The sequence below is a fragment of the Oncorhynchus gorbuscha genome, linkage group LG19 (genome assembly GCF_021184085.1).
Source record: "Oncorhynchus gorbuscha isolate QuinsamMale2020 ecotype Even-year linkage group LG19, OgorEven_v1.0, whole genome shotgun sequence".
NCBI lineage: Eukaryota > Metazoa > Chordata > Actinopteri > Salmoniformes > Salmonidae > Oncorhynchus > Oncorhynchus gorbuscha.
The window spans coordinates 67,030,474-67,054,960 of record NC_060191.1 but is presented as its reverse complement, the minus strand read 5'-3'; the positions used below and the strand labels follow the sequence as shown (position 1 = coordinate 67,054,960).

At 45.6% G+C, this 24,487-nt stretch overlaps 1 protein-coding gene across 1 annotated transcript; it reads right to left on the bottom strand.

Annotated features, from left to right (window-relative positions):
* Positions 1-12,820: 12,820 nt before the first annotated feature.
* Positions 12,821-18,370, bottom strand: LOC124006275 (dipeptidyl peptidase 1-like). Its single transcript, XM_046316193.1, has 8 exons — positions 18,035-18,370; positions 17,615-17,760; positions 16,498-16,658; positions 15,664-15,819; positions 14,706-14,824; positions 14,138-14,269; positions 13,818-14,050; positions 12,821-13,695 (listed from the first exon to the last, which is right to left on the bottom strand). Exons 1-8 carry the CDS (start codon positions 18,192-18,194, stop codon positions 13,429-13,431), a joined length of 1,374 nt encoding a protein of 457 aa, XP_046172149.1. The 5' UTR covers positions 18,195-18,370; the 3' UTR covers positions 12,821-13,428.
* Between the last annotated feature and the right edge of the window lie 6,117 nt (positions 18,371-24,487).

Genomic DNA, 24,487 nt, shown 5'->3' with positions numbered 1-24,487 from the left:
TCCCACGCCTGTTGAGGATTGACTGCTCGACGTCGAACAGCGCATCATAGATACCAGGGAAGGACTCACCAGCGTATTTGTTATGACTGCTGGGAGTAAAGATCACATGCCTGAAAAGAGGGAAGAGAAGATATGAGGCAATAACATCAAACGTATTATACAGCACTGTACCTGGGTCTCACCTGTAGAATGAGAGTACTGTACCTGGGTCTCACCTGTAGAATGAGTGTACTGTACCTGGGTCTCACCTGTAGAATGAGTGTACTGTACCTGGGTCTCACCTGTAGAATGAGAGTACTGTACCTGGGTCTCACCTGTAGAATGAGAGTACTGTACCTGGGTCTCACCTGTAGAATGAGAGTACTGTACCTGGGTCTCACCTGTAGAATGAGTGTACTGTACCTGGGTCTCACCTGTAGAATGAGAGTACTGTACCTGGGTCTCACCTGTAGAATGAGAGTACTGTACCTGGGTCTCACCTGTAGAATGAGTGTACTGTACCTGGGTCTCACCTGTAGAATGAGAGTACTGTACCTGGGTCTCACCTGTAGAATGAGAGTACTGTACCTGGGTCTCACCTGTAGAATGAGTGTACTGTACCTGGGTCTCACCTGTAGAATGAGAGTACTGTACCTGGGTCTCACCTGTAGAATGAGTGTACTGTACCTGGGTCTCACCTGTAGAATGAGAGTACTGTACCTGGGTCTCACCTGTAGAATGAGAGTACTGTACCTGGGTCTCACCTGTAGAATGAGAGTACTGTACCTGGGTCTCACCTGTAGAATGAGAGTACTGTACCTGGGTCTCACCTGTAGAATGAGAGTACTGTACCTGGGTCTCACCTGTAGAATGAGAGTACTGTACCTGGGTCTCACCTGTAGAATGAGAGTACTGTACCTGGGTCTCACCTGTAGAATGAGAGTACTGTACCTGGGTCTCACCTGTAGAATGAGTGTACTGTACCTGGGTCTCACCTGTAGAATGAGAGTACTGTACCTGGGTCTCACCTGTAGAATGAGAGTACTGTACCTGGGTCTCACCTGTAGAATGAGTGTACTGTACCTGGGTCTCACCTGTAGAATGAGAGTACTGTACCTGGGTCTCACCTGTAGAATGAGTGTACTGTACCTGGGTCTCACCTGTAGAATGAGAGTACTGTACCTGGGTCTCACCTGTAGAATGAGAGTACTGTACCTGGGTCTCACCTGTAGAATGAGAGTACTGTACCTGGGTCTCACCTGTAGAATGAGAGTACTGTACCTGGGTCTCACCTGTAGAATGAGAGTACTGTACCTGGGTCTCACCTGTAGAATGAGAGTACTGTACCTGGGTCTCACCTGTAGAATGAGAGTACTGTACCTGGGTCTCACCTGTAGAATGAGAGTACTGTACCTGGGTCTCACCTGTAGAATGAGAGTACTGTACCTGGGTCTCACCTGTAGAATGAGTGTACTGTACCTGGGTCTCACCTGTAGAATGAGAGTACTGTACCTGGGTCTCACCTGTAGAATGAGAGTACTGTACCTGGGTCTCACCTGTAGAATGAGTGTACTGTACCTGGGTCTCACCTGTAGAATGAGAGTACTGTACCTGGGTCTCACCTGTAGAATGAGAGTACTGTACCTGGGTCTCACCTGTAGAATGAGAGTACTGTACCTGGGTCTCACCTGTAGAATGAGAGTACTGTACCTGGGTCTCACCTGTAGAATGAGAGTACTGTACCTGGGTCTCACCTGTAGAATGAGTGTACTGTACCTGGGTCTCACCTGTAGAATGAGTGTACTGTACCTGGGTCTCACCTGTAGAATGAGTGTACTGTACCTGGGTCTCACCTGTAGAATGAGAGTACTGTACCTGGGTCTCACCTGTAGAATGAGAGTGTACTGTACCTGGGTCTCACCTGTAGAATGAGAGTACTGTACCTGGGTCTCACCTGTAGAATGAGTGTACTGTACCTGGGTCTCACCTGTAGAATGAGAGTACTGTACCTGGGTCTCACCTGTAGAATGAGAGTACTGTACCTGGGTCTCACCTGTAGAATGAGAGTACTGTACCTGGGTCTCACCTGTAGAATGAGAGTACTGTACCTGGGTCTCACCTGTAGAATGAGAGTACTGTACCTGGGTCTCACCTGTAGAATGAGAGTACTGTACCTGGGTCTCACCTGTAGAATGAGAGTACTGTACCTGGGTCTCACCTGTAGAATGAGAGTACTGTACCTGGGTCTCACCTGTAGAATGAGAGTACTGTACCTGGGTCTCACCTGTAGAATGAGAGTACTGTACCTGGGTCTCACCTGTAGAATGAGAGTACTGTACCTGGGTCTCACCTGTAGAATGAGAGTGTACTGTACCTGGGTCTCACCTGTAGAATGAGAGTACTGTACCTGGGTCTCACCTGTAGAATGAGAGTACTGTACCTGGGTCTCACCTGTAGAATGAGAGTACTGTACCTGGGTCTCACCTGTAGAATGAGAGTACTGTACCTGGGTCTCACCTGTAGAATGAGAGTACTGTACCTGGGTCTCACCTGTAGAATGAGAGTACTGTACCTGGGTCTCACCTGTAGAATGAGAGTACTGTACCTGGGTCTCACCTGTAGAATGAGAGTACTGTACCTGGGTCTCACCTGTAGAATGAGAGTACTGTACCTGGGTCTCACCTGTAGAATGAGAGTACTGTACCTGGGTCTCACCTGTAGAATGAGAGTACTGTACCTGGGTCTCACCTGTAGAATGAGAGTACTGTACCTGGGTCTCACCTGTAGAATGAGAGTACTGTACCTGGGTCTCACCTGTAGAATGAGAGTACTGTACCTGGGTCTCACCTGTAGAATGAGAGTACTGTGTACTGTACCTGGGTCTCACCTGTAGAATGAGAGTACCTGTACCTGGGTCTCACCTGTAGAATGAGAGTGTACTGTACCTGGGTCTCACCTGTAGAATGAGAGTACTGTACCTGGGTCTCACCTGTAGAATGAGAGTACTGTACCTGGGTCTCACCTGTAGAATGAGAGTACTGTACCTGGGTCTCACCTGTAGAATGAGAGTACTGTACCTGGGTCTCACCTGTAGAATGAGAGTACTGTACCTGGGTCTCACCTGTAGAATGAGAGTACTGTACCTGGGTCTCACCTGTAGAATGAGAGTGTACTGTACCTGGGTCTCACCTGTAGAATGAGAGTGTACTGTACCTGGGTCTCACCTGTAGAATGAGAGTACTGTACCTGGGTCTCACCTGTAGAATGAGAGTACTGTACCTGGGTCTCACCTGTAGAATGAGAGTACTGTACCTGGGTCTCACCTGTAGAATGAGAGTGTACTGTACCTGGGTCTCACCTGTAGAATGAGAGTACTGTACCTGGGTCTCACCTGTAGAATGAGAGTGTACTGTACCTGGGTCTCACCTGTAGAATGAGAGTGTACTGTACCAGGGTCTCACCTGTAGAATGAGAGTGTACTGTACCAGGGTCTCACCTGTAGAATGAGAGTACTGTACCAGGGTCTCACCTGTAGAATGAGAGTACTGTACCTGGGTCTCACCTGTAGAATGAGAGTACTGTACCTGGGTCTCACCTGTAGAATGAGAGTACTGTACCTGGGTCTCACCTGTAGAATGAGAGTACTGTACCTGGGTCTCACCTGTAGAATGAGAGTACTGTACCTGGGTCTCACCTGTAGAATGAGAGTACTGTACCTGGGTCTCACCTGTAGAATGAGAGTACTGTACCTGGGTCTCACCTGTAGAATGAGAGTGTACTGTACCTGGGTCTCACCTGTAGAATGAGAGTACTGTACCTGGGTCTCACCTGTAGAATGAGCTGTAGAATGAGAGTGTACTGTACCTGGGTCTCACCTGTAGAATGAGAGTGTACTGTACCAGGGTCTCACCTGTAGAATGAGAGTGTACTGTACCAGGGTCTCACCTGTAGAATGAGAGTACTGTACCAGGGTCTCACCTGTAGAATGAGAGTGTACTGTACCTGGGTCTCACCTGTAGAATGAGAGTACTGTACCTGGGTCTCACCTGTAGAATGAGAGTACTGTACCTGGGTCTCACCTGTAGAATGAGAGTACTGTACCTGGGTCTCACCTGTAGAATGAGAGTACTGTACCTGGGTCTCACCTGTAGAATGAGAGTACTGTACCTGGGTCTCACCTGTAGAATGAGAGTACTATACCTGGGTCTCACCTGTAGAATGAGAGTCTACTGTACCTGGGTCTCACCTGTAGAATGAGAGTACTGTACCTGGGTCTCACCTGTAGAATGAGAGTACTGTACCTGGGTCTCACCTGTAGAATGAGAGTGTACTGTACCTGGGTCTCACCTGTAGAATGAGAGTGTACTGTACCAGGGTCTCACCTGTAGAATGAGAGTGTACTGTACCAGGGTCTCACCTGTAGAATGAGAGTACTGTACCAGGGTCTCACCTGTAGAATGAGAGTGTACTGTACCTGGGTCTCACCTGTAGAATGAGAGTACTGTACCTGGGTCTCACCTGTAGAATGAGAGTACTGTACCTGGGTCTCACCTGTAGAATGAGAGTACTGTACCTGGGTCTCACCTGTAGAATGAGAGTACTGTACCTGGGTCTCACCTGTAGAATGAGAGTACTGTACCTGGGTCTCACCTGTAGAATGAGAGTACTGTACCTGGGTCTCACCTGTAGAATGAGAGTGTACTGTACCTGGGTCTCACCTGTAGAATGAGAGTACTGTACCTGGGTCTCACCTGTAGAATGAGAGTACTGTACCTGGGTCTCACCTGTAGAATGAGAGTACTGTACCTGGGTCTCACCTGTAGAATGAGAGTACGGTACCTGGGTCTCACCTGTAGAATGAGAGTACTGTACCTGGGTCTCACCTGTAGAATGAGAGTACTGTACCTGGGTCTCACCTGTAGAATGAGAGTACTGTACCTGGGTCTCACCAAATGAGACCCTGTATGTTTCACAGTGTTTCTGTCCCAGCAGAGCGATGTTGTGGGAGCACTTTGTCAGCGACCCAGCGTATTGACTAGCATCCATGCTGAGGAGCTGGGAATCAGCCAATAGGAAGGTGAGGCATCCAGCTACAGCTCTGAGCTTCTGGAAGGAAGGGTCGTAAATCCTCCACCAATCAAAGGTCTCATACACACTGTGATACACTGGGTAGCTGCTGTACCGCGCTGTCTTCTTCAAAGTAGAATTACAGACAGACAGACAGACAGACAGACAGACAGACAGACAGACAGACAGACAGACAGACAGACAGACAGACAGACAGACAGACAGACAGACAGACAGACAGACAGACAGACAGACAGACAGACAGACAGACAGACAGACAGACAGACAGACAGACAGACAGACAGACAGACAGACAGACAGACAGACAGACAGACAGACAGACAGACAGACAACAGACAGACAGACAGACAGACAGATTTGAAAAAACACAAATGTTTATTTCTACATCAAATGCCCAATAATGGCCCCCTATACTGGTGGTGGACTGTTGTGTTCTATCAACAGGACATCAGCAATGTTCTCCTGTCTCCATGTTCCCCGTCCACCCCCAGAACAATGTCTCTCCCACCCTGTTCTTGGTGTGTCTGGCCCTGCCTGTTGTGATGCCAATTCGGGATTAAATACACCTCAAAGTCCCAGCCTGAACCCAGTTATCTGGTCCTACAGAGGGAGACATAAGTCGCTCTGGACAAAAGTGTCTGCTAAATAACTAAAATGTAAATCAAATCAATCATTCAATCAATAAAGGTGCATATGTGATCAGAGTGATCATAAGTATATGGTGGTTGGTGATGGGTCTGACTTGGATGTATCGCAGTCATCTGTCCACTTGTTCTGCTAGTGCCAACTCTCCTACAGAGACACCTCCTCCTCTCCCTCCTCTGGACTGGACACAGAGAGAGATGGAGAGCGGAACAAACTAATGTTTTCTGTACTTGGCATGCATCTGCAGGTGTGAGGTCGTGTATTGTCGTTAGAGACTTGCTATGACCACTCTGAGCCTGTAGGTGGCAGCAATACCCATTGTGATGTCCAGTGTGACCATAGCTGTATTGGTGTTAGTCTGGCACTACATTGGTCTGTACCCTGTGAAAGTAACCACATCTTCTCTTTTACCTCTAATCTTTTAAATGGACTTCACGATTATATCATGAAATTCGTGAAAACATGGTGATATATAAAATTACATTTGTGTTTGTGGATGAATTTACTTCTGCCAGATGCCTTTTATTGTGTTTCAGTGCTGAAAACCATTGTGTTACGTTTTTCCCAATTGAAAACCATTGAAGAAGTCTAGAAAAGTCCCTGGAAAACAAGGCGTCACACAGTGTAATCCTGAAATGGACAGTTGATAGACAGTTGATTCAAATTGACCTGTTTGGTGATGTCATACATCAAGGGGTGGAGAGAGGGGGTGCAGTTTATCCTCAATGTGTACATACCTGCAGCACACACACACACACACACACACACATTTTCCAGCAGTCCAAAGTCTGTGTCACAACTGGCAAATACAATGGTCCAAATACACAAACAGACAGAAAGTACTTCACTTGTTTTTTCTGCCAGAGAAAACACATTCTGGGCCAAATGCATTGAACCTCTAAAATACAGTATACACCACGTCTCAATGACAAACATAATATGAAGAAACAGGATTGATAGAACATTCTGGAACTCCTCCAGACTGCTACAATATGGGAACAGTCATCCTTAGAGTTTTGCATGCAAATTAGTATCTACTGTTGTCTGTTTTTATGATGCAGCTATAGTTATAAAGACTCATCTCAGTACATAGTGGTGTGTGTGTTTAAATGCATGTGTGTGTTAATCTGATCTCCCCACACACACACCTTTGCTGAGCAGTTTCTCAACGCCCAACAACAGAGAGAGGAGGGGGGAGAGGGGTCACAATCACCATCTGCTGTGCTCCTCACTCTTATGAATCAAGCGTTGTGGTATTTCAAATTAAACAGTGATGATAGATGTTGGTGGTGAGTTTACATATATATATATATATATATATATATATATATATATATATATATATATATATATATATAGAGAGAGTAAGTCCCCATCCCTATCCAAGATGGCGTAGCAGTCGAACGTCTTGTCGTGTCCCTTGTATATATCGTTTGAAAAATATTTTTTTAACATATTTTTCTTCGCATATCTTTTAAAACATTTTGTTAAACCTCAACTTCTAAATACTCTCCTGCAACCCGCCTCACCCAATGTAGCTATTTTCTTCTCAAGTACTTATATCTACTTTGGATCTGAAACCCCTCAACTGAAGCTGGCCAGCTAACTACCAGCTAGCTACCAGCTATCAGTCACCAAACCATTGCTAGCGGTCTTCAGCTAACCGGTCATCAGCTAACCTTTAGCTCGGAAAGCTCTCGCCAGTTCGAACAACGCGACTCTAACCAGAGCATAACGGACCTATTATTTTTTTATCCCCGATTCCCATTGGATTCCCACCGCAAACGGAACATTTTCAGCTGGATTCTTCACAACTAGCTATCTAGCTAACCGCAACCCCAGATGATTACTCCTGGCTAGCGTTTCCACCCACTTAGCTTGAAGCTAGCCCGGCCAGAGCTTCTGTGCTACCACCGAAGCATACTCCTGGGCTACAATATCCAGAACCTCGACCGGTCTATCGATGTTACCGCATGAAGAGGAATAAACAGACTCACCCCATCGCGACGTCCTTGCTTGCTAATTCGGCCTGCTAGCTGGTTTAGCCCCGGTCCGCTAACTGCTACCTTGTTTAGCCCTGGCCTACTAACTGTTAGCTTGTTAGCACAGGCCTGTTAACCGTCTGAATCGCCGCGTCCCAAACACTCACTGGACCCATATTTACTTTCCCTTTTCGATTTTTAATTTGTTTATACCTTCCGGTAACCTGCCTCACCCAATGTGATACGGAATCACCATTATATTTAACTTTTAGAACACACTCAAGAACCTCCAGAAGCTAACCAGCTAACTAGCTACAAGCTATTTAGTCATTGTTAGCCACTGCTAACTGTTTTTTAAACCTAGATAACACTCGCCAGTCCAGCTTCCCTGCCCCATCCACCGCTGCCCCCCTGGACACTGATCACTTGGCTACATAGCTGATGCGTGCCAGACTGTCCATTAATCACGGTACTCCATTCTGCTTGTTTATGTTTTATCTGTCGGCCCCAGCCGCACTCAGGCTCTGTGTGTAGTTAATCCGACCCCCCCTGCCTACGCCATTTTACCTGCTGTTGTTGTGCTAGCTGATTAGCTGTTGTTGTCTCACCTACTGTTTTAGCTACTGTTTTAGCTAGCTCTCCCAATTCAACACCTGTGATAACTGTATGTCTCTCTCAAATGTCAATATGCCTTATATACTGTTGTTCAGGTTAGTTATCATTGTTTTAGTTTACAATGGAGCCCCTAGATCCACTCTTCATACCCCTGATACCTCCTTTGTCCCACCTCCCACACATGCGGTGACCTCACCCATTACAACCAGCATGTCCAGAGATACAACCTCTCTCATCATCACCCAGTGCCTGGGCTTACCTCCGCTGTACCCGCACCCCACCATACCCCTGTCTGTGCATTATATATATTCTACCATGCCCAGAAACCTGCTCCTCTTATTCTCTGTCCCCAATGCTCTAGGCGACCAGTTTTGATAGCCTTTAGCCGCACCCTCATACTACTCCTCCTCTGTTCCACGGGTGATGTGGAGGTAAACCCAGGCCCTGCATGTCCCCAGGCACCCTCATTTGTTGACTTCTGTGATCGAAAAAGCCTTGGTTTCATGCATGTCAACATCAGAAGCCTCCTCCCTAAGTTTGTTTTACTCACTGCTTTAGCACACTCTGCTAACCCTGATGTCCTTGCCGTGTCTGAATCCTGGCTCAGGAAGGCCACCAAAAATTCTGAGATTTCCATACCCAACTATAACATCTTCCATCAAGATAGAACTGCCAAAGGGGGAGGAGTTGCAGTCTACTGCAGAGATAGCCTGCAAAGTAATGTCATACTTTCCAGGTCCATACCCAAACAGTTCGAACTACTAATCTTGAAAATTACTCTCTCCAGAAATAAGTCTCTCACTGTTGCCGCCTGCTACCGACCCCCCTCAGCACCCAGCTGTGCCCTGGACACCATTTGTGAATTGATTGCCCCCCATCTAGCTTCAGAGTTTGTTCTGTTAGGTGACCTAAACTGGGATATGCTTAACACCCCGGCAGTCTTACAATCTAAGCTAGATGCCCTCAATCTCACACAAATCATCAAGGAACCCACCAGGTACAACCCTAAATCTGTAAACAAGGGCACCCTCATAGACGTCATCCTGACCAACTGGCCCTCCAAATACACCTCCGCTGTCTTCAACCAGGATCTCAGCGATCACTGCCTCATTGCCTGTATCCGCTACGGAGCCGCAGTCAAACGACCACCCGTCATCACCGTCAAACGCTCCCTAAAACACTTCTGTGAGCAGGCCTTTCTAATCGACCTGGCCCGGGTATCCTGGAAGGACATTGACCTCATCCCATCAGTTGAGGATGCCTGGTCATTCTTTAAAAGTAACTTCCTCACCATTTTAGATAAGCATGCTCCGTTCAAAAAATGCAGAACTAAGAACAAATATAGCCCTTGGTTCACTCCAGACCTGACTGCCCTCGACCAGCACAAAAACATCCTGTGGCGGACTGCAATAGCATCGAACAGTCCCCGCGATATGCAACTGTTCAGGGAAGTCAGGAACCAATACACGCAGTCAGTCAGGAAAGCTAAGGCCAGCTTCTTCAGGCAGAAGTTTGCATCCTGTAGCTCCAACTCCAAAAAGTTCTGGGACACTATGAAGTCCATGGAGAACAAGAGCACCTCCTCCCAGCTGCCCACTGCACTGAGGCTAGGTAACACGGTCACCACCAATAAATCCATGATTATCGAAAACTTCAACAAGAATTTCTCAACGGCTGGCCATGCCTTCCGCCTGGCTACTCCAACCTCGGCCAACAGCTCCGCCCCCGCCGCAGCTACTCGCCCAAGCCTCTCCAGGTTTTCCTTTACCCAAATCCAGGTAGCAGATGTTCTGAAAGAGCTGCAAAACCTGGACCCGTACAAATCAGCTGGGCTTGACAATCTGGACCCTCTATTTCTGAAACTATCCGCCGTCATTGTCGCAACCCCTATTACCAGCCTGTTCAACCTCTCTTTCATATCGTCTGAGATCCCCAAGGACTGGAAAGCTGCCGCAGTCATCCCCCTCTTCAAAGTTGGAGACACCCTGGACCCAAACTGTTACAGACCTATATCCATCCTGCCCTGCCTATCTAAGGTCTTCGAAAGCCAAGTCAACAAACAGGTCACTGACCATCTCGAATCCCACCGTATCTTCTCCGCTGTGCAATCTGGTTTCCGAGCCGGTCACGGGTGCACCTCAGCCACGCTCAAGGTACTAAACGATATCATAACCGCCATCGATAAAAGACAGTACTGTGCAGCCGTCTTCATCGACCTTGCCAAGGCTTTCGACTCGGTCAATCACCATATTCTTATCGGCAGACTCAGTAGCCTTGGTTTTTCAGATGACTGCCTTGCCTGGTTCACCAATTACTTTGCAGAGAGTTCAGTGTGTCAAATCGGAGGGCATGCTGTCCGGTCCTCTGGAAGTCTCTATGGGGGTGCCACAGGGTTCAATTCTCGGGCCGACTCTTTTTTTCTGTATATAGCAATGATGTTGCTCTTGCTGCGGGCGATTCCCTGATCCACCTCTACGCAGACGACACCATTCTATATACTTCCGGCCCGTCCTTGGACACTGTGCTATCTAACCTCCAAACGAGCTTCAATGCCATACAACACTCCTTCCGTGGCCTCCAACTGCTCTTAAACGCTAGTAAAACCAAATGCATGCTTTTCAACCGTTCGCTGCCTGCACCCGCACGCCTGACCAGCATCACCACCCTGGATGGTTCCGACCTTGAATATGTGGACATCTATAAGTACCTAGGTGTCTGGCTAGACTGCAAACTCTCCTTCCAGACTCATATCAAACATCTCCAATCGAAAATCAAAAGTCGGCTTTCTATTCCGCAACAAAGCCTCCTTCACTCACGCCGCCAAACTTACCCTAGTAAAACTGACTATCCTACCGATCCTCGACTTCCGCGATGTCATCTACAAAATTGCTTCCTACACCTTACTCAGCAAACTGGATGCAGTTTATCACTGTGCCATCCGTTTTGTCACTAAAGCACCTTATACCACCCACCACTGCGACTTGTACGCTCTAGTCGGCTGGCCCTCGCTACATATTCGTCGCCAGACCCACTGGCTCCAGGTCATCTACAAGTCCATGCTAGGTAAAGCTCCGCCTTATCTCAGTTCACTGGTCACGATGGCAACACCCATCCGTAGCACGCGCTCCAGCAGGTGTATCTCACTGATCATCCCTAAAGCCAACACCTAATTTGGCCGCCTTTCGTTCCAGTTCTCTGCTGCCTGTGACTGGCACGAATTGCAAAAATCGCTGAAGTTGGAGACTTTTATCTCCCTCACCAACTTCAAACATCAGTTATCTGAGCAGCTCACCGATTGCTGCAGCTGTACATAGTCTATCGGCAAATAGCCCACCCAATTTTTACCTACCTCATCCCCATACTGTTTTTATTTATTTACTTTTCTGCTCTTTTGCACACCAATATCTCTACCTGTACATGACCATCTCATCATTTATCACTCCAGTGTTAATCTGCGAAATTGTAATTATTCGCCTACCTCATGCCTTTTGCACACAATGTATATAGACTCCACTTTTTTTCCCTTCCTATTGTGTTATTGACTTGTTAATTGTTTACTCCATGTGTAACTCGTCTGCTCACACTGCTATGCTTTATCTTGGCCAGGTCGCAGTTGCAAATGAGAACTTGTTCTCAACTAGCCTACCTGGTTAAATAAAGGTGTTCTCAACTAGCCTACCTGGTTAAATAAAGGTGTTCTCAACTAGCCTACCTGGTTAAATAAAGGTGTTCTCAACTAGCCTACCTGGTTAAATAAAGGTGTTCTCAACTAGCCTACCTGGTTAAATAAAGGTGTTCTCAACTAGCCTACCTGGTTAAATAAAGGTGTTCTCAACTAGCCTACCTGGTTAAATAAAGGTGTTCTCAACTAGGTGTTCCTAGCCTGGTTAAATAAAGGTGTTCTCAACTAGCCTACCTGGTTAAATAAAGGTGTTCTCAACTAGCCTACCTGGTTAAATAAAGGTGTTCTCAACTAGCCTACCTGGTTAAATAAAGGTGTTCTCAACTAGCCTACCTGGTTAAATAAAGGTGTTCTCAACTAGCCTACCTGGTTAAATAAAGGTGTTCTCAACTAGCCTACCTGGTTAAATAAAGGTGTTCTCAACTAGCCTACCTGGTTAAATAAAGGTGTTCTCAACTAGCCTACCTGGTTAAATAAAGGTGGGGGAAAAAGTGTGAAGAAATGCATGTGTGTACCTGTAAGTGTATTCTGGAGGAGAGAATGTTATAGTCCCCCTTTATCACAGAAACATCCATCTTTATAAGAACACACACCATTAGCAGGGTATCCTATGTACAGTATCTGAAGTCCTGGAACTTGTTCAGTTCATGTCTCAGGTTGTTGAATCTTATGTTCATACAAATATTTGCACATGTTAAGTTGTTCAAAATAAATGCAGTTGACAGTGAGAGGATATTTCTTTTTTTGCTGAGTTTAGAAGTTATGCGCACACACATTGATCAATCTTAAGCAGTCAGTATAGAAAAGTAAAAGTCAGCACCACTGAAAATATTTCTAAAAAGACTCTTTATTTTCTTTCAAATAAGCAGACAATCTGAACATGCATGATGTGATCTTATTGGAAAACTGACATTTCTATTGAAAGGCAACCACTTCTGAAGTGATAAAAACAGGCACCAACATTGAATCATACTGCATCCCTTCCAACATCATGAGCCAGTCCCTTTCAACATTCCCAGGAGACTCCAATTTACAGCATCAGCAGAGATAGGAGAGGACAGTACAGAGATGACTAGCAACAAGGAATATATTTAAGATCACAGGACAGTCTCCCCTGAGATTACAGATAAAGAGCAGAGGTTCTCTGCCCTCCTATCAATCACCAGACTAACTACTAATAAAACTACAAATCCCAGTTACAGGGAATTATAGCAGGTTCCCTTTTGGCATCATTCACAAAAATGCATCTGACTGGCAAGGATCAGACTGTCTAGCGAGCCTGGGGAACACTTTTACAGTTACACTCTGACAACGTCCCAGCCATTTCAAACTTCACAACCACAAAATATTACCCTTATATGCCATTGCAGACTTCAGGCTAGGTTCCAGTTGGGAAAACTAAAGATGAACCCTTTCCCTCCTACCCCTGTAGACCCTCTACAGTTTAGGGATGGGCTTGGCTGCCACAGCGATGCTCTCAATGGCACACTCGTCAGACCCCCGTCTGACCCTGAAGAAGCCCTCCTCGCCCCACTTTGTCCCCCAGCTGTTCTTCACCACCCAGAACTTCTGACCCGTGACGGGACATTGGCCGTAGCCCACAAGCAGCACCGCGTGGTTGGTCAGCTCAAACGGGTTGTAGGGGTCATGGAGGCCTGTGTGGTGGTAGATACCCTCCTTGTAGTGCATGAAGTCAGGATACACCTGGACGAGAACAGTGTGAGGAAGACACCTGGCCATTTTGACTTAGAAAAACGAATAATGGCCATTATTCATATAGAGCTAGGCAATGCTCAAACCAACGTGTGTGTGTGTGTGTGTCCCACCTCAAAGGCCACCCCCATGGGTCCGTTCTTGACCAGTTCCAGCATCATGGCAGACTCGCTGCAGCCGCCGTAGAACCCTCCGACGTAGCTGTAGTCCGAAGTGTAGTGGCGGAGACAGCCATCGGGAACGTCACACGGGGAATCTGTCCCAGCGTACGGATAACACGACTCTTCCACGATCCCAAAGTCCTGGACGTACTTCCCAATGAGGTAGGGGAAGCCACCGTCACAACCTGAGAGGGAGGAGAGGGAGAAGTAAGAGGGCTTAGATATGGGAGAAATACACAAACACCGTTATGCAGAGTGTGTTCGCTCATTACCTTGGGAGTACTGGGAGCAGGACACGACCTGCTGTGGGCTGAAGATGGGAGTCTCGCTGTTGTTGGTTTGGAGCCGGACACGAGCCTCCAACATTCCCATTAAGGCAAAGGAATAGCAGCTACCACACGAAGCTGGAGCCCACAGAGTACCAATCAAACCCTGCACTGTCACAACCAATCAAAAACCTCACTGTAATATCAGCCACCACTAAGAACCAGACACCTGGTCAAGCAGTCCGTGGATCATCTTTAACCTGCAACTAGAGATCTGTGGGAATTAATCCTAAAAGCCCATTTATGCTGGAGATGAAAATGTGGTCAGAGGTTTCACATGGAGGGTGACGCAATCACTACACATGAGCATGTTATCTGTGGGGTTGAGACAAGAACATTGATTTAGCAGTTCTCCAACTAGGACAGGCAGTGGTACGGCATGCCCTGTAGAGGACATTCCCAAGGCCTCAGACACAGCAGAAAGGCTGAACATTAAACACATGGGTTGTGAGAAGAGACATTTTGCCAAGAGTCACGATAGACAAGTGTAGGTATTTGACCCAGCGTGCGTTACCCTGGTTGCGGACAGGACTGAGGTAGTTGACTCCGTTGACATCTCTCCAGTCCCAGCGCTCAGGGAGGCCGGCCGCCATCTTGGCTAGCGTTGATGTCACAGGGGCGGGGCCAACACGTCTGGGGAGGAGCATAGACTCATACAGTAAGGGTACACCATGGACATGTTTTGCAATGAATCCAAAATGAGTTCCTATTGAACACCTTTAGGTACTACCTCAGTTTTAGAGTCCTGTTTCATACCTACTGACCACCACCAAGGTGATCTCTACCCCACGGTCTCCTGAGGTGATCACTAGTCCCCCCCCCACATTATGGATTGGTGTCACCGTAATGACTGTACTTAGTTCAACATATTTTCTGACACCAAACCATTCCTTTAAAACCCATGAGGGGGGAGTGAACGAGTGGAGAGAAATACAACTCAGCTGGGGGTTGAGAGAGAAAGAAACCTCAGGCATTTGTAAGACCTTGTACAGAGTGCCTCTTACTATCAGTCATACCAGAGCAGTCTAGACGAGTTGGGGCCAGAGACCGTGTCCCATTATCCTAAAACAGAACCCTCAAGCCTCGGACTCATCTGCCATGACTATTCTCTCCAGGGGCACAACTGTCACTGTGGACCTGTCCCTCCCACATTATGAAATTGCTTTTGTCACCCCCAGTTTTATCGTTGGAATGTGATGCAAAGTGAGGCGAAGGTGTGCATTAGGACCATGCGGACGCCATAGAGCAGTCAGGTAGGCTGTGTGGAGTGTTTGACAGGATAAAATATATGATGCCCCCCCACACTTAAACTAAAGTTAAGTCCCTGATTGTCCCCCTTTTCTTTCAGAAGTAACAAATCTCACAGCTGACAGACTCATCCTGCTTCTTCCTTGTGTGAAGTTTGCCAAAATGAGTTTCATAATAATTGAATTCCTGTTTCAATACATAGAGTCACAAGTGAGTGACTGTACCTGGGGATGTGTGAAGCTGCTCCCCCAGCTCTGTGCATTAGCTGCTGCAGAGTGTAGGTCTCATGTTCGCTGTAGGCCATGGCTTTCCAGGAGCTCTGGGCCACGTTGATGGAGTCAATGAAGTTCAGGTTGTGTTTGTAGGACCTCTGGAGGAACCTGGGGGAGGGGAGGGAGGAGTAAACAGACCTACACAAACCTGGGGGAGGAGCAAACAGACCTACACCAACCTGGGGGAGGAGCAAGCAGACCTACACCAACCTGGGGGAGGAGCAAACAGACCTACACCAACCTGGGGGAGGAGCAAACAGACCTACACCAACCTGGGGGAGGAGCAAACAGGCCTACACCAACGTAAAGACTGATTCTACCTCTGCTTTGCTTGCTGTTTGGGGTTTTAGGCTGGGTTTCTGTATAGCACTTTGTGACATCGGCTGATGTAAAAATCAGGCTTTATAAATATACATTTGAATGACTTGATTGACATATTCCCCACAGGAAAGGAGTAAACAGACCTACACAGCCTGAAGGAAGGAAAACAGAATGAACAAATGCAGGAGCACTAGAACAGCCAGAGGGAGAGAGCACTGCTCAGACCAGAACACATGAAATCACACAACACACAAGCAGTGACTGACAGCCAACGTAACAGAGTCTAAACTAAGCAGCCTGCTTGTTTTTCAATATGAGCAATGCTCACACTAAAATGGGACCATGGATGAAAATAGCCTTCTAGCCAATTATAGGACTTTAATGGGAAAACATAGGTGATTATTGGAGAGCATTATTACTGGGCACAGAGTGTCAAGCCTGCTATTAAACCCTGAGGCTACTCACAGGTCATTGGGATGGTAGCGGTGTGTGTCTACGGAGCGAGGGGGTGTTGGGACAACCCTCTTGGCAGTGAAGCAGGCCCAGTTGTTTCCCAGAGAATCATGGACCCAGCCTGGCAGAGTCTGGTCACAGTAGCTGGTCACCTCAGAGCCCTGCTCAGAGTACTGGAACAGAGAGGAGAAAAATCAGTCTGTACGAGGCGTCCCTGTGTGTTGTGTAGAAAGAGGACGATCACATATTGAATCTTTATGGCCCGAGTTAAAGATTTAAAAAACACAAGAGCTACAAGTCAGTGATGTTTTATGCAAGTGGATGTGGCAGTTACCCTGATAACCGCTTTCAATATGAGAGAGTAAGCAGACAGTGTGGCATTATGAACAGCAGCCATGAGTAACTAACACTGGGCTTTTCCAGTGAAGCATGTGGTGTGTCACTGTGCTGAAACAAGTCCAGACGGTTTCAATAAGGAAGTACAAGGGACGAGCAGCCGTCTGCTAAACCATGTAGGAGGGACAACACTGAACATTTCCCCTGATAGTCACAAGGAAGTCACGTGACAAAGCCAAACGAAATACAACCCCGAATGAAAAAGTATCAACACAACACTGAAAGTATCTTTGAAACACAAGCCTGAATATATCAATGTAGCAACTGAGATGTAAAAGTCAGATTAGTGATTGAACCACCAACCCTGTAATAACAGGAAAGGTGACGTACAAGGCTACAAGGTAGGAGGACTTCCATCACGGCAATGACAGTTCCTCTCAACCAGTGGCTTATGGGCTTTAGGTGGGAGCTGATGCCACCCTTTGATAATCAGTGTCCACTGTCAAAGACAAGGATGTGAAATATGTATTGTCCATTCCCAGCACACCTCTCTAGGGAGCTGCTATAGAAACATCTGTGCAGCACGTCAACATCCCATCAACAATCCTGTAGCAGATAGAATATGGTGGAACAAGGATGTGGTCTTTTCTGTAGCCTACAGGCTGGAGATTAAATGACAATGTAATTCCTTATCCACAAAAAGTGTTCCAGACCTCTTGACAGAGATCGTAGTATGCTACTGTTATAGACTAAAGTGGAACCCTGAATGAAACAAGTGAGAGCTTAAACCTGCCTTGAAGAAGCCAAACCACTTGTAGTCGTTGAGGACAACCTCAAAGCCCTGATTGTAGATGAGGGTGAAGAATCCCGTGTTCCCCAGGTCGTCCACCGCCACAGACAGCTTCTCCAGGCGCACCGTTATCGACTTATCAATGGTGTCTTTTTAAAAACAGAGACATTTTGGTAATTACTACTCAATTAAACTTTGGGCTTCTTCTGTATTGCAAAGTAAGACGGGGTAGACATTGTAACATTGGGCAGAGGTGAAAGTTGTAATAATGACACAATGCTCGATACAAAAGCTAAATCAATAGCTTACAAACTAAGGCAATAGACTACCGGGTCAAGTTAACACTTGAACCAATTAAAAGTTTGTTACATAGCCTCCTTGATTGCTTAAAGCGTGAGGTCGATCCGTATTTCCAGCTCTTACCCATCATGGAGCAGTTGATGCCTTTGTCTTGTCCCCCCTTCGATACTTGGAACACCCAGGAGCCCAACAGGTCTTCATATGTGCAGTTGGCCGGAGTATCAGCCTGGGAGCCCTCCACCCAGAGCAGGAACACGCACAACAACACACCGCTCACCTTCATCGCGTCACCACGCTCCTGTTTACAGATATTTGAGTCTACGTTACGTATAAGCACAACTAGAAAAATGTAGACTATATTTCCCCGTACTTCGATGCACCTGGGAGACGGGTTTGTGTAATGTCCTCTGCGCTTCTGTACAATCAGAAGGAACTTTCCCCTCGGTCATATGACCCACCAGCTGCTCACATGAGACGCTGTGTCTTGCTGCAGTGATTTTCTCGCTTAGTCTTGCTGACGGTGCTTAATGGAATTGACATAACGGTGCGCCTGGAGAAGCTGTCTGGGAATTGTTGGATCCGAGGGTGACACATCCGTTACATTAGTCACATGTCTGTGGAACTTGTTCAGTTTATGTCTCAGTTGTTGAATCTTGTTTTGTTCATAGAAATAGACACATAGACACATGTTAAGTTTGCTGAAAATGAACGCAGTTGACAGTGAGAGGACGTTTATTGTTTTGCTGAGTTTCTAAGGATTAAGGTTAGGGTTAAGTTTAGGGTTCAAAATAAATTTCATCTGTCACATGCGCCGAATACAACAGGTGTAGACCTTTCTGTGAAATGCTTACTTACGAGCCCCTAACCAACAATGCAGTTAAATATAGAATATGAGTAAGTATACGAAATAAAAGTAACAAGTAATTAAAGAGCAGCAGTAAAATAACAATAGTGAGACTATATACAGGGGGGTACTGGTACAGAGTCAATGTGTGGGGGCACCGGTTAGTTGAGGTAATATGTACATGTAGGTAGAATTATTAAAGTGTCTATGCATATATGATAACAACAGAGTAGCAGTGGTGTAAAAGAGGGGGGATTGCAAATAGTCTGGGTTGCCATTTTATTAAATATTCAGGAGTCTTATGGCTTGGGGGTAGAAGCTGTTTAAAAGACTCTTGTATCTAGACTTGGCGCTCTGGTACCGCTTGCCGTGCAGTAGCAGAGAGAGAGCAGTATAGGACTAGGGTGGCTGGAGTCTTGACTATTTTTTGGGTCTTCCTCTGACAATACCTGGTATAGAGGTCCTGGATGGCAGGAAGCTTGGCCCCAGCGATGTACTGGGCTGTACACTCTACCCTCTGTAGTGCCTTGCGGTCTGAGGCCGAGCAGTTGCCATACCAGGCAGTGATGCAACCAGTCAGGTTGCTCTCGATGGTGCAGCTGTAGAACCCTTTGAGCAGTGGCAGATTTAGATATTGGCGACATGGGGAGGCACCCAGGGTGGCATAATGCCGGAGGCGGCACGGGGCGCCCACACAGAAAAATGAGGGAATGGAGACATTTGCGCGATCGGTTTTCTATCTCTCATTTGCACATCACGTCAATGATATCATGTCACCGTGTGGGACTCTGGGTCAATTAACCTTGTCGGAGTGGGAGCCCTGATTCTAGTTGGTGAGCTAGGCAGGCCACTGCCTGGGAAGGTCTCCCACTCAGAAGTATGAGATGGGGAGGGGGGTGGGGGTAGTTTGACCTCAGGTCTCCCCACTGGAAGCCCGAGGAAGGGGGAGTCTATCAAATGGCTCACCTTTAACTTTGTACAGTACTAATGCATTTAGCAAAATCAGTCACACTATGAAATGCTACCAAATAAACCACAAATCATTCATAAAACTGTGTATGTATTCGTAGTTTCACAGGCTTATTGTTGCATTTTTTTCCTGGTTTGTTTTGAAATGGTTAAGAATAATATAAAACCAGTCTGCACACCACCAAGGTGAATTGGTTTAGTCTTGACTCTTGGCTGACAGTGTTGGGGGATGGGTAATGTAGTCTTGACTCTTGGCTGACAGTGTTGGGGGATGGGTAATGTAGTCTTGACTCTTGGTTGACAGTGTTGGGGGATGGGTAATGTAGTCTTGACTCTTGGCTGACAGTGTTGGGGGATGGGTAATGTAGTCTTGACTCTTGGTTGACAGTGTTGGGGGATGGGTAATGTAGTCTTGACTCTTGGCTGACAGTGTTGGGGGATGGGTAATGTAGTCTTGACTCTTGGCTGACAGTGTTGGGGGATGGGTAATGTATTGATGCTTGAGTGCCAAATCAACACACATTTGTTTCAGGAGGGGACTGAGCACGCACCCCTGAGGGGCAACTGTGTTGATGATCAGCGTGGCGGATGTGTTGTTACCTACCCTTACCACCTGGGGGAGGCCCGTCAGGAAGTCCAGGATCCAGTTGCAGAGGGAGGTGTTTAGTCCCAGGGTTCTTAGCTTATTGATGAGCTTTGAGGGCACTATGGGGTTGAACTCTGAGCTGAAGTCAATGAATAGCATTCTCACATAGGTGTTCCTTTTGTCCAGGTGGGAAAGGGCAGTGTGGAGTGCAATAGAGATTGCATCATCTGTGGATCTGTTAGGGCGGTATGCAAATTGGAGTGGGTCTAGGGTTTCTGGGATGATGATGTTGATGTGAGCCATGACCAGCCTTTCAAAGCATTTCATGGCTACCGACGTGTGCGCTACTGGTCGGTAGTCATTAAGGCAGGTTACCTTAGAGTTCTTGGGCACAGGGACTATGTTGGTCTGCTTAAAACATGTTGGTATTACAGACTCGGACAAGGAGAGGTTGAAAATCTCAGTGAAGACACTTGCCAGTTGGTCACAGTACACGTCCTAGTAATCGGTCTGGTCCTGCGGCCTTGTGAATGTTGACCTGTTTAAAGGTCTTACTCACATCGGCTGCGGAGAGCGTGATCACACAGTCTTCCGGAACAGCAGGTGCTCTCATGCAAGTTTCATAGCTATTTGCCTCGAAGCGAGCATAGAAGTAGTTTAGCTCATCTGGTAGGCTCGTGTCACTCGGCAGGAATCCCGGAACATATTCCAGTCCCTGCTAGCAAAACAGTGCTGTATTTTAGCATCTGCTTCATCTGACCACTTTTTTATTGACCGAGTCACTGGTGCTTCCTGATTACATTTTTGTTTGTAAGCAGGAATCAGGAAGATAGAATTATGGTCAGATTTGTGAAATGGAGGGCGAGGGAGAGCTTTGTATGCATCTCTCTGTGTGTGGAGTAAAGGTGGTCCAGAGTTTTTTTCCCCTCTGGTTGCACATTTAACATGCTGATATACATTTTGTAAGACGGATTTATGTTTCTCTGCATTAAAGTCCCCGGCTACTAGTTGCGCCGCCTCTGGGTGAGCGTTTTCCCGTTTGCTTATGGCGGAATACAGATAATTCAATACTGTCTTAGTGCCAGCATCAGTCTGTGGTGGTATGTAAGCTGAGAAATATAAAGATGAAAACTCTCTAGATAGTATGGTCTACAGCTTATCATGAGATACTCAAGCAAAACCTTGAGACGTCCTGAGATATCGTGCACCAGCTGTTATTTACAAAATACATAGCCCACCATCCCTTGTCTTACCAGACACCACTGTTCTATCCAGCTGGTACAGCATATAACCAGCCAGCTGTATGTTGATAATGTCGTCGTTCAGCCACGACTCCGTGAAGCATAAGATGTTACAGTTTTGAATGTCCTGTTGGTAGTTTAATCTTCCGCATAGGTCATCGATTTTATTTTCCAAAGATTGCACGTTTGCTAGCAGAATGGAAGGAAGTGTGGGTTTATTCGATCAGTTCTGATGCCCAGAAGTTATTTTCGATCCTAAGAGACGGTAGCAGCAACATTATGTACAAAATAAGTAAAAAAATAAGTTACAAACAAAAAAACACAATTGGTTAGGACGTAAAACATAAAACGTCAGCCTTGTTCTCCAGCGCCATCTTGTCCAGAGTATTGGTTAGTATAAGGATTAAGGTTAGGGTTGGAGCTAGGGTTAATAAAGTGTTATTGAGCTATATTGTATGCAAAAAAAAAGGAAATTATAATATTTTATATTAATACAATTGCTCAGAGAAAGTATTGTTTTTTTTTCTCCGAAAAAGTAGGCATAAAAATTGACCTCCCTAAAGATTCTTATAAAATACTTTAGTATCTTTACATTTTGTGAATTTAATGTCTACAGCATTGTACATTTTCTTGAATACCATTGTAAACGTGATCCCAAAACAAAATGTCCCCCACAGGGACAATAAAATCAGTAAAGTAAAGTAGTCCCATATTTCCCAGCACGCAATGAAGACATCAAGCTTGTGACTCTACAACTTGGTGGATGCATTTGCATTTTGTTTTGGGCTTGTTTCAGATAATGTTGTGCCCAATAGAAATGAATGGTAAATCATGTATCATTTTGGAGTCCCTTTTATTATCAATAAGAATATAATGTTTCTAAACACTTCTACATTAATGTGGATGTTACTATGACTACGGAAAATCCTGAATGAATCATTAATAATGATGAGTGAGAACTTACAGAGGGTCAAAGTTTATGTACAATAAAGTGACTCCAAAGTCATTATTTCCCATTATTTATTTTGGGCACAAAATAATCTGAACCAAAGGAACTGTAAATTCATCCAACAAGTTTGTAGAGTCACAAGCGTGCATACGTAGAATGTTTGTAGAGTTATGTGTGCATACGTAGAATGTATGCACACATGACTGTAAGTCGCTTTGGATAAAAGCGTCTGCTAAATGGCTAAATGGCAAATGGCATAGTCATTGTGTGCTAGGAATATGGGACCAAATACTAAACCTTTGACTACTTTATTTATTAGAATCTTTAGGGGTGTCAATACTTTTGACCCCTGCCTTTTTGAGAAATAAGTATCACTTTCTAAAAGTACATCTCTGAGCAATTGTATTAGTATAAAACAATATAATTTAGCATACAATATAGCTCAGTATTTCAAATATTTATTTTGTACAGTCATTATTGCCCATCTTTATCAAGGGTGTCAATCATCTCAGACCCCACTGTATCTGCCTATCAGGTCTGTTCGTATAAACCCCTCCCCCTCTCTATCTATCTATCTATCTATCTATCTATCTATCTATCTATCTATCTATCTATCTATCTATCTATCTATCTATCTATCTATCTATCTATCTATCTATCTATCTATCTATCTATCTATCTATCAATTCAATTCAATTCAACTCAAGGGCTTTACTGGCATGGGAAACATGTGTTAACATTGCCAAGCAAGTGAGGTAGATAATATATAAAGTGAATATATAAAGTGAAATAAACAATAAAAATTAACAGTAAACATTACACATACAGAAGTTTCAAAACAATAAAGACATTACAAATGTCATATTATATATACAGTGTTTTAATAATGTACAAATGGTTAAAGGACACAGGATAAAATAAATAAGCATAAATATGGGTTGTATTTACAATGGTGTGTGTTCTTCACTGGTTGCCCTTTTCTCGTGGCAACAGGTCACAAATCTTGCTGCTGTGATGGCACACTGTGGAATTTCACCCAGTAGAGTTGGGAGTTTATCAAAATTGAATTTGTTTTCGAATTCTTTGTGGATCTGTGTAATCTGAGGAAAATATGTCTCTCTAATATGGTCATACATTGGGCAGGAGGTTAGGAAGTGCAGCTCAGTTTCCACCTGATTTTGTGGGCAGTGAGCACATAGCCTGTCTTCTCTTGAGAGCCATGTCTGCCTACGGCAGCCTTTCTCAATAGCAAGGCTATGCTCACTGAGTCTGTACATAGTCAAAGCTTTCCTTAATTTTGGGTCAGTCACAGTGGTCAGGTATTCTGCCGCTGTGTACTCTCTGTTTAGGGCCAAATAGCATTCTAGTTTGCTCTGTTTTTTTTGTTAATTCTTTCCAATGTGTCAAGTAATTATCTTTTTGTTTTCTCATGATTTGGTTGGGTCTAATTGTGCTGCTGTCCTGGGGCTCTGTAGGGTGTGTTTGTGTTTGTGAACAGAGCCCCAGGACCAGCTTGCTTAGGGGACTCTTCTCCAGGTTCATCTCTCTGTAGGTGATGGCTTTGTTGTGGAAGGTTTGGGAATCGCTTCCTTTGCAGTGGTTATAGAATTTAACGGCTCTTTTCTGGATTGTGATAATTAGTGGGTATCGGCCTAATTCTGCTCTGCATGCATTATTTGGTGTTCTACTTTGTACACGGAGGATATTTTTACAGAATTCTACGTGCAGAGTCTCAATTTGGTGTTTGTCCCATTTTGTGAAGTCTTGGTTGGTGAGCGGACCCCAGACCTCACAACCATAAAGGGCAATGGGCTCTATGACTGATTCAAGTATTTTTAGCCAGATCCGAATTGGTATGTTGAAATTTATGTTCCTTTTGATGGCATAGAATGACCTTCTTGCCTTGTCTCTCAGATCGTTCACAGCTTTGTGGAAGTTACCTGTGGCGCTGATGTTTAGTGTGCTCTTGGGCAACGGTGTCTAGATG

Bases quoted from the DNA above. Each gene is read 5' to 3' on its own strand.
- LOC124006275 (XM_046316193.1), bottom strand. From the start codon at position 18,194: ATGAAGGTGAGCGGTGTGTTGTTGTGCGTGTTCCTGCTCTGGGTGGAG. The intron at 16,659-17,614 runs GCAGGTTTAAGC...TCTCTGTTCCAG, and splicing joins AGTGGTTTGGCTTCTTCAAG to TACTCTGAGCAGGGCTCTGA. The intron at 13,696-13,817 runs GTGGGACACACA...GTTCTCGTCCAG, and splicing joins CCATGGGGGTGGCCTTTGAG to GTGTATCCTGACTTCATGCA.